This window comes from Pelodiscus sinensis, chromosome 24 (assembly GCF_052426305.1).
Source record: "Pelodiscus sinensis isolate ZL-2025 chromosome 24, ASM5242630v1, whole genome shotgun sequence".
Taxonomy (NCBI): Eukaryota; Metazoa; Chordata; order Testudines; family Trionychidae; genus Pelodiscus; species Pelodiscus sinensis.
In genome coordinates, this window is record NC_143075.1 from 3,628,334 (window position 1) to 3,644,380 (window position 16,047).

General features: G+C 45.1%; 1 protein-coding gene across 2 annotated transcripts in view; it reads right to left on the reverse strand.

The window, feature by feature from the left end:
- The window catches only part of AJAP1 (adherens junctions associated protein 1), a 146,825-nt gene that overhangs the window by 11,433 nt on the left and 119,345 nt on the right, over window positions 1–16,047 (reverse strand). Inside the window, exons 3-5 of one of the 2 annotated variants that reach the window (XM_075906275.2) lie at window positions 14,060–14,147; window positions 6,099–6,341; window positions 3,672–3,803 (exon numbers count right to left, since the gene is read on the reverse strand). In XM_075906275.2, the coding sequence (XP_075762390.2) occupies window positions 3,731–3,803; window positions 6,099–6,341; window positions 14,060–14,147 (404 nt within the window). In that variant the 3' untranslated portion in view covers window positions 3,672–3,730. The remainder of the gene's footprint in view (window positions 1–3,671; window positions 3,804–6,098; window positions 6,342–14,059; window positions 14,148–16,047) is intronic. The other variant, XM_075906276.2, reaches the window with a different exon arrangement.

The window sequence follows — 16,047 nt, forward strand, 5'->3', positions numbered from 1 at the left end:
ACCCATTCAATTTCTATCTCTGAGATATAATCTCTCTGAATTTCGGTTTTGAACAAAGGCCACGAATCAAAATGAAATTCAACCAAATCAGACAAGTTTTTTTCCAGTTTCAGGTCAAACTCATGTAAAATCTCTGTCATTTTCAAGATGACTTTTGGAAATCATAGTCCATGCCAGGGTCCCAGGAAATTCCTGCTAAATTAACAAACCTTTACCAACTTGGCCTGCATTCCGGGTTTGTAATTGGAACGGGATGAGCTATCCATCAAATTTCACACCTTTGGATTTGCAAATCCCGTGAGGTGATTATGATTACTATCCATTTTCCTAACCTGCTCACATTCCACTAATGTTTCAGGAGAACATATTTCAGCCTCTGAGTTGCTCACACATTTTTCTCTGCTGGTGGTCCTTGGTGTATGCAATAGATGCGTTCAACTATCTGCCAGAGATAGAAGTTTCCCCAGATTTCAGCTAATTTACAAAAGCTCTGTGCAGACCCATTCGTGTTTTCTCTTCTTGAGTCTGTCGCCATCTCCCTCACTAGCCACAGATCCTCTTTCCACCTGGGTTTCCCAATCTGTGAATTGAGATAACAACAACTACCCACCAATCAAAAGTGCTATAAGGTGCAACTAATTAACTCTTGTGAAATGCTTTGTGCTCTGAGGAAGAAGGGTGCTACAAATGTTCAGTCTGATATCATTTTTATTATTCCATAAATGAAACTACAATTTGGGGCAACTTTCACTACTGGATGTCGAACGATGCCCTGTGGTGGCCTGGATCATGCTACGATTACTCCAATCCTGCATTTCTTACCCATCCCAAATGCTCAGTGTGAGAGGGTTAAATGCTCTGGGAAAAGGCATGCAGAATCCCGCTGTTGTATGCGAGGGTGCTGCAGAGTAGTTCGAAATAAGATACGCAATTTGAGCAACTCAACTTATTTCAAAATAGCTTATTTCGTAATTCGGCACCGTCTGCGCAGTGCCAAATTTCAGAATAACCCGCTATTCCAAAACGTCCCTTACTCCTCAAGGAATAAGGTTTACAGGGATGTTAGAATAGCAACCCTGAAATAATGGGCTTGCTGTGAAGACGTGGGATAGCTATTTCGGGATTCCCAAAATAGTATTGCAGTGTAGACGTAGCCATAAGCGGTTTTGATTTTTCTAGCAAGTCTTTCCAACGCTGCTGAGATGCAGCTGTTTAAAGCTACCTTTTCTGGTGCTTCCAACTCCAGCCAAGATCTGCACATCTGCAGCAAATGGCTGTCGAATGAAGTCAACAATGACTTCTAAATACATTTTTCCACCACACACAATCCGGAACCAGCAGCCGGGAAACGGTCCAGGCTCACTGTTTTCGGCAGGGTCCAGCCAGTGACGGCACGGTGGAAGCAAAGTGGAGGGTCAAATAATTCCCAAGCTAAACATCTCCATAGAGTCAATTCAAACGACTTGTCCTAAGAACACATTGTCCTAAGTAGTGAAGAGTGACCCTCAAACCACTCCATTCGGCCCAGCTAAGGTCCCAGTTCTGCAGCCCCCTATATCTGTGAGTACTTCCGTAAGTCTTGGGAGGCCATGCATGTTGGCTAGAGACCTTGCCCCATGTCATTTGGGATTAAATCACCATGGCACTACAGGAACATTTCAAAAAGAGACCGAGCCCAGAACTGTACACTATTGTTATTCCCACAGAATTTGGAAGGCTGGATCAAAAGGGACATGGAACTAAACCATTCTTGGTAGGTGTACTAAAGAGCAAAATTAACCTGAAGCAGAGAGTTGGCCTTTTCACGTTTACCTCCTGCACCCCCGGGACAGGAATTTCTGCACTGCTTTTTTCTACTAGCCATGGGAGGCTCAGTTGTGCCATGGAGGGGTGGAGACAGCTTACAAGGTATAGAGTGTTTATCATAGCATCTTTCTAAGATAATGGAAAAGCCCTGCATCCATCTGGGTCTGATTGGTACAGAGATTTTACCATCACAAAAATGAAACTCCTCCAGACATAAACCAGGTTCTTGGCCGCCATGTTCGTCTTCAACTACGAAAGGAGTGTTGTTGGCAGCTTTAATCAGCATGGTAATTCTAGCATTGCAGACAAAGAAGCACTGTGATGCAAATCCTGATCAAATATTTGCTGTCTGGTTTATGCCATTGTAATCAATGCACTTTCCTAGACAGGTGCACATTGCTCATTGCCTGCCCAGACAAAACCATACCAAGCCACAGCAACGACTATTAACTTTTTTATTTTCTATCCATTCTAATCTAATTACATTTCTGTGTTCAAAAACTGAGCATCATGTTAAAAAGGTTATTTCAAGTAAGTCGCAGTTAGGGAAGGTTGGAAATTTCATTTAGAGTGAATATGTGATTCATTACAGCAGGGATTTGGAACTGACCAATTAATTTGCCTGAGCGCATGGCTCAAACTGGCATTGCTGCCCTACAGTAAAATGCCACATAGTTAATCCTAATTGCTTTTCCTCCCACTGCTATCTGCAATGCCACCTTCAAAAGAAAGAAAAGGAGGAGGAAATGGTACCAGGTTAAAAAAAAGAGAGATTTACAAAAAAAAAAAAATACATTTTATACTACTTTGGATGCATCAGCCTACTGGCTCTGAACAATTACTCCGCAGATGGGAGATACAGAGTTTCCTGGGTGGTAAATTAATAGGTAGCAGGTTTAAAACAAACAAAAGGAAGTTTTTTTTCATTCAACACACAGTCAACCTGTGGAACTCCTTGCCAGAGGATGGTGTGAAAGCCAGGACTTTTAACAGTTTTCAAAAAAGAACTAGGTACATTCATGGCATTTAGGACCATCAATGGCTATTCGCCAGGTTAGGTAGGAATGGTGTCCCCAGCCTCTGTTTGTCAGAAGCTGGGAATGGGTGACAGGGAAGGGATCGCTTCACAAATCCCTGTTCTGTTCACTCCCTCTGGGGCACCTGGCATTGGCCACTGTCAGCAGATAGGACTGGGCTAGATGAACCTTTGGTCTGACCCAGTCTGGCCTTTCTTATGTTCTTAAAAAGTCTTTTGTCCCTACTGTTCCAGTGGAAGCATGAAAAGGTTGCTTATTCCAAAATCCCAGCTGTAGGATCTCTATTTTATCGACAGACTATGCATAGAATCAGTGCAATCTCTGCACTTCCTTCATGCAAGAAAATGTTAATCACAAAAGGAAACCATTTAATAGCACTGATGGTCACAACATTTGTTGTAAGCAAACAAGTTCTAGAGATGTTCCCGCGGGGGACTCAGAGTCTGGATCCAGGGGTGAACTTCCTCAAAGGTTCAAGTGAGCTCTCCATTGGGTGATCCCATTTGGCTCTCTAAAGTGTGGGAAGCCATCCCTCCGTGAAATCCAGGGGTGAACTGGTCTTGAGTTTCAGTTCATGCCCATCTCTGATTCACTGAATGGAAAAGCCAATTTGGTACCAAGTCCTCCTTTTATCTCAGAAAACATTTACCATCCCTCATCCGGGGCACCTTGGTCAAATCGAATGTTTTTCAAAAGGCATCAGCTTCCTGATAAGCATCCCGCTGGGAACACAATGGTGAAGGAAACCTCAATATGCAGGGAAATGTTTGTTGTTATGTGAGGTGGAGTGGGTGGAAAAAAAAAAAAACTTGTAAGAGTGGTACGTACCAGGAAATAGACACAGGGCGTCTGCCCTGCCCCCAGGAAGTAAAACAGACTTCGGCCAGTCAGCAGGAGATTTCAAACCATTTCTCAGACACAAAGGCCACAGGAATTAGATGCCGATCAGAAGAAGAGGGTCTGCAGCGAGCAGAAAAGTGGGCTTGCGCGTGCTGGTACGTAACACAACAAGCAAGCCTCGTCAGGCCTGCTGCCAAAGTTAGCGTTTTCGTTTTTCTTAAGAGGAAAATATTCTCTAAAATAATGCTTTGAATGGGCATATTGGCCTTTGCAAGGGACGGTGGTACGAAGAAGATGGACTTGAATGCCGTGTGTTTTCAGTGGAAATGGAATATATTGAAAGATGGTAACTCTTAAGCCAATTAAGGATGCAAATCGGGGGGAGGAGGGGAGGCTCTTAGAGAGTCACAGCATCTCCATGGTTTTAAAGAATTTCTTTTCTCTTGACTTTTCTCTGGAACTACTTTCCTGTTTTTCCCAGCTTCAGTGCAAATTAGCAACCTCTGCCCACTGCAGTGACACACAGAGATTGGTCTCCTGAAAAAGTGTCATGCATAAGGGGACAGCTGGTTTATTGCTGGCAGAACATATGAACTTTGCTGTTGCCAGTTACTTACGACGTGACCGTTCAGACTGAAGCAGGATTCAGAGAAAAGTGTAGAGGCCAATATGTTCCCACAAAGCATTACCTTAAGACAATAAAAAAGCAATGAACCCTTTCCAATCAATGCCCATACACCAATGGACGGCATTAACAGCAGCGCAAACGAGACACTGACAGTGATCAGCATCATGCAGAGACAGGACAAGAAAACAGAACAACTCCCGCCCCTTGTGACCCAGCATTGGTGGCTGAGGTTCATATGAGAATTACCATGTTCATACACTCAATGAAATGGTTTGAAAATCCTTGCCAATTCTCTGCCTCCCAAGATCGGAGGAAATCCCAGAATACGACAGCTAGCAAAATTCCACGTGCACACACACACAAAAAATAGTCAAAGATATGTTTATTATAACTGTTTGCTTTTAGCCGTCTGCTCTTTACACACTAGGGATAAAGGACTTTATAATAGCTATCCCTTAGAGTCCAACATGGTTATACATTTGAAGAAGGGTTTTTTTGGGGGGGGAGGGGGCTGTTATTACTTTTTCACTTCCAATACATTGTTTTCTAGCTTTGACAGCAAATATCCATTTACTGTGCGGAGCAATTCAGGAAAATCTCTGCACCAATCAATCGTGAAAATCCTCATCCTAAAAAACACACACAAAACTAGCAACACACCCAGCACCCCATGCAATTAACCCTTTACTGAACAGCTAATGTTGTTAGCATTTCTTGGTGGGTAAAGGTAACTTACCAAGTTCTCCAAACAGCCTCATTTCCACACAGACAACAGACATAGAGAGGCGTGGCTCAAATCTTTAATTTCATATTCCATCACCTCCCCCTTATTAATGCATCAGTTTTTCATACCAAACAACATGGAATTCATGCAGCCTGAACAGCTTGCCAGACGCCACTTTCAAAAGCAGCATAAAAATTCTGAAAGATGGAGTTCTGGTAAATTTCCTTTCTTTAAAATGCGAGAGGGGAGTTTGAAACTGCTTAGTACTACTCAACAGCACAGCTTCACAAGATGGGTTTCAGATAAGCCCAGTTGACAATGCAAGGACGAAAGCACTGTTTAAAATTACCCTATTACAGGCATCAGAAATAATGTCCTCTGGCTATGAGTAATCATTCGTCCTTATTTTGAAGGCTGAGAAGTTTGGTGTTCCTAATTCTACATCTTAGATGGCACTAACCAAACCATACTCATAACCAGGAAATGCATTTGACTACAGGTTGAACCTCTCTAGTCTGGCACCCTCAGGAACCTGGCTGGTGCTGAACCAGAGAATTTGCCAGACCATGAGAGGTCAGTATTGTCTAGCAGCATCACCAGCGCTTGCAGTGGGCTCTCAGAAGACATTCAGGGGTAAATTAGAGCTAAGTAGCAGCACAGAACACTGAGCGCCAGGACTGGGGGCTGTCAACAAACTTTATGGGACTGCGGGAAACAGTCACACCCATGCTAAGTGGACATCCGGCGAACTGAAATCGCGCCGGACCACGGTTGTTGCCAGATCAGAGAGTGCCAGACTAGAGAGGTCCAACCTGTGGTTAAATCTGGGAAGGAAAATGCACACCATGGCTTAAAGAACCATGAGAATCAAGTAGTGTCAATTTCCTCCACTACTGGATTTTGTCAATATCTGCTATTAATTGGAATTCCTGTTACATACCAAAATAATAACTTGAGTGTAATAGTTATGGAGAGTTCGTTAACCCCAAATAAATTTGAATCCTTTAAATGTAAATGTGCATAAGAGACTGTAAGGCCAGAGACTGCCCAATGCTTGTCTTACCTGTTTCCATTGAATGTTGTTTTATAATCACCGGGAGAATGTAACATCTCCTCTGTATACACGGGCATCGGGGTCCGGACACACTCATGGGAGCACTGTAGTGTCTCATTGTAGGCCGTGAATATGTCCAGGTTACTGGGCACCCGGGCTGGGGTGAAGTCCGTCAAGTTCTGGCAACTCTCTTCCTGCTGATTGATTTTGCGTTGGTGGCTGTTCCGACGGGTATTTCCACTTTGCACACAACTGGATGTTAATTAAAAAAAAAGAAGAAGAAGAAAGAAAGAAAGAAAAAAGAGCCCAAAATACAACTAAGAGAGGAACTTGCATTACCAGCCATTAATTATACATCATTTAATATTAGATTATAATTCACAAGCACTTTGGAAAGATCAGCCATAATCAAGCAATCAGTTCTCTTTATTTATTTTATTTTTTGTTTAAATTTAAATTTTAAATGTGAGCCTATTCTCAGAAGAATTACTGAGATAAGTGGTGCAGCCGTATTTGCAGGAAGTTCAAGGTTTCTTTGCAGAAAGATTCTGAACAAGAGCAATCAACTTAACCCTTTGTTGTCCTAAAAGCTATTGTGACCAATAAAGTCAGGAAACCGGTCTGAGAGAGACAGACTGGGGTCCAGGGAACATTTATTGCCTGACAACTCATTGAGTGCATGAGTCTACGGAAGAAATTTGTACTTCCGCCCCTTCCATCTAGAATAGCTCATGAGTTTGACATGGAGGGCCATTCTTCTCTCTGGAAACACACTGGATGTCAAGATACAGATGGACACAAAATAGGGCACCTGCCACACTGACATGAAATGTCCTGGACAATTTGAAGAACGATAGGTTCAGTCGTGCAATTGAAAGATGGTGATCTAGAGAAACATTTTGTAGAACAATAGAGAAAAGCCGAATCCATCAGCACAATAATCAGAAACCTGAATAGGCTGGTGCAAGATCCAAATAAATGGTGGACACTGGTGGATGCCAGAAGGTGCGTGAGGATAAAGAAGAGAAAGCCATACAGCCATTTGTTATTACAAATAATAACAGCACGAGAAAGGGATAGGGAAAAAAGGGGATGGAGGATCCTTAAGATTGATGAGGAACACTTATATCTAGGGGTAGGCTAACTCTACCCAACGGTGCAGGATAAGCATTGGAGGTGCTTATCTCAACTCCTTTGTTCTCCCTATCCCCTATAAAAAAAGATTTCTCATGAGGTGTACAACCCTCCTTGGTTTTGGCTGAGTTAGAAATAATTTAAAAATTAGCTTCCGAGGGGTCGTTAGTCTGTAACTGGAAAAACAAGGAATAATCTAGCAGCACCTTAAAATCTAACAAAACATGTCGATGGTGTCATGAGCATTCGTGAGCACAACTTATTGAAGAAGTGGGTTGTGCCTACAAAAGCTCATGATCCCATCTACATGTTTTGTTAGTCTTTAAGGTACTGTGAGATCATTCGTTGTTTTTTAAGATTTTTTAAAAATTAGCCTCCCTCATTCTAGTTTCGGTATTCTTCATAAGCACAGTCCTTGGAAGGACCTTCTCTTACCACCATTTTTTTTTAAATTATCCTACCTGATATGGTTGAAACACTCAGGTATTTTCACTTCTGGAGTGAAATCCCAACCCAAATTAGGTCAAACGTAAAGCTGTCGTTGACTTGATTGGTAGCAGGATTTCATCCCTGATCTCTTCCACACACTCGGACAGCCAAGAGGAGTTGTGTTCCTAGTATTTCCATTCCAGAAGAGCCCAGAATGGTTAAAAATATTGCTGAAGTTTAAAAAAGGTCGGGGTGTCCTTTTCAAACTTGTGCTGAGCCATGCTTGTGGTTGGAACCACCATGGCTGTCCACATTTTAAATAGCATTGTCCAAAGATATAACTGAGGCTAAGAATTTAGTAGGATTCAGGAAAAGATTAGGGGCTAAATTCTTTGCTGGCATAATTCCATTTGAATGGATTTATACCCATGGAGAAATTAAAGGCAGGCATTTGTATGTATAATGGGAATAGCCACAAGCGCACTTGATAGAATATTGTTTTTTCTCTCAGAAAGGTTATTAACCTTTCTGTTTCAGCTCATAATAAAACAAGCTAGCTGATGCAGGTGAAGAAGTAGCTTTCCCTTGAGAGCCTATTCCTCCATAATTGGCCATTACGGGCATTCATCCAAAGCATCTGCTACTGGCCATTTCTGGAGACAGAATAGTGGACTACATAGAGTCCTGGTCTGATCAAACTTGGGTGCTGAAAGTTAGTTGCCTCCTTCCTGAATAGAAATAACATAGTGTGCAAAACCACTGAGCATTGACTTCCATGGCACATCGGAAGGCTTAGCACGGTGGTAGACCAGGCTGCTCTTATTTTCTAAAATCTGGATTTATTAAGATTGAAACTTTTACCCTGTAGGCTTGAAAAAGCTGGTGATAAGTATTAAGTGGGAATTTCAAAAGTGCCTGAAGAAATTAGACAATCAACCCCCACTGAAAGCTAAGAGGAGTTAGACACATACGTATGTTAGAGGCTTTTGAAAATCCCAACCAAGAACACTATAAACCAGTTTCACAGCTGGTTTAAGCAGGAGCAATTCCACTGATGTTCATAAGTTATACCCACTGACACCAATGATGGGTTTGACTCCTTGGCTGTGTCTAGACTGGCCAGTTTTTCCGGAAAATCAGCCGCTTTTCTCTTAAAACTTGCCAGCTGTCTACACTGGCTGCTTGAATTTCCGCAAAAGCACAGACTTCCTACTGTAAGAAATCAGTGCTTCTTGCGGAAATACTATTCTGCTACCGTTCAGGCAAAAGTCTTTTTGCGCAAAGCTTTTGTGCAAAAGGGCCAGTGTAGACAGCTCAGATTTGTTTTCCACAAAAAAGCCCCGATAGCGAAAATGGCGATCAGGGCTTTTGTGCGGAAAAGTGCGTCTAGATTGGCACGGATGCTTTTCCGCAAAAAGTGCTTTTGCGGAAAAGCGTCTGTGCCAATCTAGACGCTCTGTTCCGAAAATGCTTTTAATGGAAAACTTTTATGTTAAAAGCATTTCTGGAAAATTATGCCAGTCTAGACACAGCCCTTATGTATATCAAGATGACCATCCATCACACCCAGAATAGTGATCTGTACAGTTTGCACTGATGTTTCAAAGTGAAAAAGACCTCCACAAAAGAGAACCAAGTCCCATTTTGGGAATCTGCACAGACACTATAAACTGTGCACTGCACAAAACAATTGCTCATTCCAAAGTGTTTATAAAGTGGGTAAACTACTAGCCTCATTTGATACAACTGAAAACGTGAGTCATGAGTGGTTATATGATTTGCTCAAAGTCACATAGGCTCTGGTGCAAAGGGATGCACAATTACACATCTCATCTCCTGTATACCACTCTTATTATACCATCACACTGTCTTCCTTGCTTCCCAGGTATATACAAGGATTCAGCATACAATTCTGACAAAGATTAGAGCTGATCCATCACAATGCCACAGGGATTTTTGGATTTTTTTTCTCTTGCACAGTATCCCCCCCCCCCCCCACACACACACACACACTGGAATGATCAGAAATAGTTCTCTCCAAGTCTCGTTGTTGGACATGGGCTGATGAGTTGAGATTGGTCACATATATCATGCAGTCTTGTTTCAGTTTTCTGTTCTGAAGCATGCATAAACTCTGGCTAGTTGAAAAAGAGGGGGGAAATGGGAAAACTGATTTTTGAATGTTTTCCTGGTTTTTTTTCATTGAAATATTGACACATTTTTGAAAATTTTGTAAAATTAAACTAATGCTAAATTGGTTAAAAAAAAAAAGAGGGCAAAATGTTATGGACTCTCCTCCCTTTTCCCAGTTCTGTCATTAAAATATGACATTTTGATAATTTGTTCATCTATATTTTGAAATCACAAAAGATGGCTAGGTTTAATAAGCAATTCTGCGGTGAATTTCAAATTTGCTTGCTGCACATGCTTTGAACATGTGACAGTCTCTTTCTGTGAGCATCTATGCCAGGAAAATTGAATTATGGAAAGCGACAAAAGGGAGCCACATGGATGTCCAAAGCAAACTCATTTATAAATTTGAGTAAATATTCTCCTTGACTGTTCTTCAGTATTTGTCCAGCTCCTAGCAATCCCTGTCCCTTTTAGTATGTGAACTCTCTCTTTGACTCAAATGGCCAGTGGAACAGATCGAGAATGATTATGCAGGGTGTACACTCATCGAGATTAATTTACAAAAGGCCACCTCATCCTAAAGATGCCTGGTAGATGTTAAAGATATGTCTTTCCTCTGGTGGCCACCAACACTATTACAAGGCGGGAGCCATACTTAATGTTGACGTCCTTCCACTTTTTAGAATGTCTTCTGAAGAGGCTAATCACAGGCCAAACAGTGATGGAGGAACTAGCTTGAGTGAAATACAGCCGCTCTCTGAGTTACGAACAAGTTACGAACAAGGTCCGTAACTTGAACTGTTCGTAACTCGGACCCCATTGAGTTACACGTGACTGCGCTGTTCGTAAGCACGGGTCGCATTCATAACTCGGGGACCGCCTTTACGACTGCTCCATGGGAGCTTTGGTCGTAAGTGCAAACGGTCGTAACTCGACCGTTCGCAACTCGTGGGAGTGGCTGTATAAGCTTACCAGGATACTTCAGCTAAACCCCAAAGATGGGCAGCAGTAGGGACCTTACTCCATAACATGCTGAAGTCACCTGGAAGAGGTCCACTGGTGTGAATAGACTCCAGATGAACCCCTAGAGGTGTGAGAAGTAAAATGTCAAATTGTGATTGTGTAATCCACACACCTTTGCTACGTCTATACTACGAGCCTCTTCTGCAAGAGGAAATGCAAATGGAGCGCTCATTTGCATTTCCTCCTCGGATCCTTTTTGCGCAAGAGGTTTTTGCGCAAAAAAGTGCTGTGTAGATGGCTCCTTTTTGCGCAAAAAACCCCTTTCGCACAAGAGCCATTCTTCCTCATTTTTTGGACGGCCGTTCTTGCGCAAAAACGTGCGGAGCGTCTACAGTGCACACACGTTCTTGCGCAAGTAAATTTACAGTTAAGCGTCAGAACAGAGAGCTTCTTGCACAAGAGTTATTCCTCTTCCCATGAGGAATAAGCCCTCTTGTGCAAGAGCTCTAGTGCAAGAAGGCAGTGTGGACGGGCAATAGGGGTTTCTTGCGCAAGAAACCCCTCTGGCTAAAATGGCCATCAGAGCTTTCTTGTGCAAGAGAGCGTCCACACTGCCATGGACGCTCTTGTGCAAAAGCAAGTGGCAGTGTGGATGAGCTCTTCCACAGGACCTCTTGCGCAAAACAGTTCTGGAGCGAGTAGCCTGCAGTGTAGATGTAGCCTCAGTGTGGTTCACTGTCCCGTGCAGTGGCACCTAGACCACAGCTAAAACCAAGAGACCTTTACAGCATGGCCAGCGAGCCAGATGGCTTTTAGCTCAAAGGTAGAGGCCCCTATACTGAGTTTCAGAGGTCCTAGGTTCAAATCCAGCTGGTGGCGGTTTCAGTCAGTTCCTATGGTGTTCCTAACCAACTGGCTGAATGAAACTCTCCCAAAGGAACTCGCTCCTGCCCAATTCTGAAGCCCCAAGAAGTCTGCAAAACACGCAGGTAATTATTTGAACTCAGCCAAATCTACCAAGTTTCTGGTCTTATGCCCTGGTTGTGCCGGGGTCATTCTTAATGATTGTGGGTGTCTTTCAATCCACTGAGCTGAAATGTTATGTTATACAGGCAGTCCCTGGGTTACATGGATCCGACTTATATCGGATCCCTACTTACAAACGGGGTGAGGCAACCCGGCACTAGCTGCTTCCCCCCAGCAGACCAGGGAGACGCAAAGCTAGCGCCTCCCCCCCCTCCCAGCAGACCAGGGAGACGCGGAGCAGCTTTTCTCAGCAGACACCTCAGCTTGAGAATAAAGGACTGAGGGAAGTGAGGTGTGGGAGAATAGAACTGAGCTCTGGAGAAATGTTTGGCTAGAGTTTCCCCTACAATATGTACCAGTTCCGACTTACATACAAATTCAACTTAAGAACAAACCTACAGTCCCTATCTTGTACGTAACCCGGGGACTGCCTGTACTCTTAACTATAATCCAGCCTCTTCCTTTACTCTCACCTCCCTCCTCCTTTCTCATCGCTAGAGTTTGGCACTCCCATCACTCATTATAGCCCTCGTTCAGCAAAGACAATGAACGCAAGCTTGCCTTCAAGCACCCGGATAAGTCACTGGGACTTAATTACATGCTTAAATGCTCTGCTGAATAGGGATAGGGTTCCGCATACACTTAAAAATTAAGCCTGTCCTGATATTCAGAGGCTGAGTTGTTCAGCAATTTTGGAAAACTGGTCCCCTTTGAAAAGTCTCAAGTTGGGCACCTAGAAACAGAGGTATCCAAAATCACTAGTGACATGAGGAATCCTTGCTTTATAATCCATAGTTAAATGGCATGCGGAAATGTATCTCTCTGCTCCGGGGCTGACAAGAAGGCTTCCTCTAAGAACGTTACACACATTTTTGACCGTTTCATTTTTGTAAGTGTTGTGCCACTTTTCTGAGTCTTTCTCCATCCCTAGTTGGGATTTGTGTTCAGAAACATCTCGGTGGAAAAGGCTTGTGTAGTCTTACTATGGAGGACGTAGGCTGAGCCTTCTCAACCCTGTTCAATAAGGGGATGCCTGACTATCCAACATCTCAATATATATCTAGCATCAATTTTATCCAGTCACCTGAGGAGAATATTGGGATCTCATAGGGGAAATTATACTGTATGACAGCTGTGCTTTGAAACGATTAGAGAATATAGTTTCTGGAAGGAGGAAAAAATCTACCATAGACAGGAGGCCTCAGAAATGTGTAAAAGAGAAGGAGAGTTACGCTGCTTTTTTTCAGACTACCCACAGGTGCAATAGCATTAGTACAGCCAGCAAAACTGACCTCAAAGTAGGACAATTTCTCTTGGAAAATAGGTAAAGGCAGGAATGCCTGAAGCTAAGAAGTAACCTATTTTACTATCTGGATAGCTGATGTTGGAGAATAAATGAGAGCAAATTAGGCTAGAGGAGCACATGAGCACTCCAGGGGATGTGGCGACTATAAAACTGGATGCATTCAAGAGGCTCAGAAGATGCATACAATCCCTAGAGCTGCAGGAAAGGTCAGAAAATAAAATTACGATCTGCCGAGCTAGTCTTGTGTTTAAAGGAATAGCTTCGGTTCCGACAGAAATTCAGCACACGCACCATAAGTCTCCAGCCATGTTGTTCTGTTCCGGGTAGGGCATATTGCCTTTGGGGGAACCCAGAGGAGGAGAGGAAGTGACTGTCCCCTTCCCAGAAGATGTCACGATTGAGACTAGCACTTAGAAAGTGAGTGCAGGGCCGTACATTGCCAGTGAGAAGTCCGAGGGGTAAGCTGAATCCTTTTGCTCTGGCAATATGCCAAATCCCAGACGCGAAGGCCAAAGATCAGAACAGAGGCTACATGACTGCATCTCATTTTAAGTGTTGGGGACGTGGGGGGGAGCGAGTGTATTGACTAGCAGCACCCCTACACTGCCCTCTTTCTGTCTTTCCCTCCCACATCACGGCCCGTAGCTGGTGCACCAATGGTGGGGTGTTTTCTCATGGCCATTGCTGGTTTGTTTTCCATTCCCACAAACACGGCCGGATAGTGCAAGGCTGGGCATGATTCCAACTGCTAGACAGAAAGGCTGAGTTGAGGGACCTGCTTTGAACATCTCAAACTCCACCGGGATTATTATCATCCTACGTTTACATTTCTGGGTGTTTTGTTAGGGCTCATTCCCAGGATGTTGAATTTTAAAATTCTTTGCAATCCAAAGGAACTCCTATTCCTGCCCCTCCACCCCATTCCCAGTCTCCCCCGCCACACACTCCAATACCAACACAGATTTCCAGGGGTCCTTACCAATTTTTTAAGACAAGAGTTGTTATCAGAGCAGCTATGACCATGATGAGAGACACTGTGATTGTGATGATCTGATGGACTGCCAGACCTGTGAAGAAAAACCAAAAGAGAGTGGAGACAGGAACCCAAAGGAATCCAGAATCATAGCGAACAAAGACCCAAACGGCAGGTAAAACATCAGGCTCTACAGAGTAGAGGCAGAGCAAACAACGAGACTACAATTCCACCCTGGTTTTGTGGGGATGACGCAAGTGTGTAAAGCCTAAGAAAGATGTACAAGCTGTTCCCACTAATTTTTTTTCCATCCATGTGCAGAATAAATTTTGTTCTGTGCACCAAAGCATGAGCAGCTGTGCACCACCTGTAGAAACACATGCTGCCAGCTGAGGGAGGCTGTGGGCACTTTGCTAATCAGCTGAGTGGCATTTGCATCGTTTCTGGATGGTGGCCCAAGCGCTCAGCTTTCAGGGAACACTGCTGGGGACCCCAAGAAGGCCATGTGGCTCTGCAATTGACACTGTCCTTGTGTGCTTGGACCTGAGTCTGCACTGACCATCTCTCCCTAAGTAAGCACAGCAGGTTCCCATTGCTCCTTCCACCGGTCGTTTTGCTTGGGAAGGTCCGTGCCACCTGCCAGGTGCTGCTTTTTTTCCCTCTCCACCCTCTTGATAGGTGCTGCCTCTGTCTCTATGAACAGACACCCCCGGCCTCTGCTCCCCTCTCCTGCCCACAAGCTTTCAGCTCTTTCTGTTGCTGCTCCAGGAGCCTGCCTCCCTCGCCCTGCACCTAGCAGCATGAGCACTTGTCACTCACTTTCTGGGGTACCCCATTTGTGTCTCAGGCCACTACAACCCCCCCAGAGCTGCCCCTACCCTGCCGACTCCCTGCTCCAGCGCCACAGAGAGGCCTGTGCCCAGGGCTTGGCCCCGCACGGGGCTCTTGGATCGGAACTGACTGGCTGGCAGGCAAACCCTCTTGAGTTCCTGGATCCTGCTCTGGTGTGAACGACATCACCGGGAGGCCAATGCTCCCTGCCACCAGCCCGGGACTCTGATCGGGTGTCATTCCATTAGATAGTGCATGGGAATGAAATTTACATGCGCCACCAATGGCTGCTGCCTTCCTGAAAAAACCTAGCCCACCCTGATAGCCTGCGGGTAGCGGTGGGAAATAGCCCTCCCCCTGTAAGCTCTCCTTGTCCACTGAGGTCACCTGGGCTCAGAGGTTGCTGCCCGAATCAACCCCCAGGGACGTAGCCTGAGATGCAGGTTGTATCTCCCGTACCCGGGACTCTCTGCTCCGGCAACGCCGTGATCCCGCAGGACGGCAGAGTCCAGGCAGAGGGAGGTCTGGCCGTGGGGCAGGAGAGCAGTGAGGGGAGGGAGCAATGACTCAGCTGGGAGCCCTAAGGGGCGGGGAGAGCACCGTAGCTGGGCAGTAGCAGGGGCCAGCAGTGGCCACGAGGCTCTGGCCCTGACAGAGCAGCTCCGGAGCTGGCCGCAGCGGGGCCAATAGGAGCCGGAGAGCTCCAGCCCAGGGAGCGACAGCTGGCCAGGCAGCAGCAGGCTGGGCTGGAGCCATGGAGGGGGGGCAGCGCTTTCACGTGGACCTCCTCTGGTCTGGCAAATCCCCTCATTTTGGACCAGTCGGTCCCGAGGGTGCTGGACCAGGGAGGTCCGACCTGTACTCATCCTCTCGCTGCTCCCACCGCTCCGCTTCCCGTTCCTCACCGTCCGGCACGGCCAGAGGGGGATACCTCGAGTGCGGTGGAGTTAACCGTCTTCAGGAAACACCCCTCCAGACGATCCAGCATGAGCTGCTGCTCACTAGCGGGGTCACCGTCTTGTGCATCAATGATGGGTTTTTTCACAACCCTTTTCCGAGAGGTGGGTTTAGCTGAAAAGTGCTGGGTATCCACACGAGAGCCAGCCCCAGGACCCTGGCTGCACCAACTCCCCCCACACTGCACCTCAGCTGTGGCCCAGCCA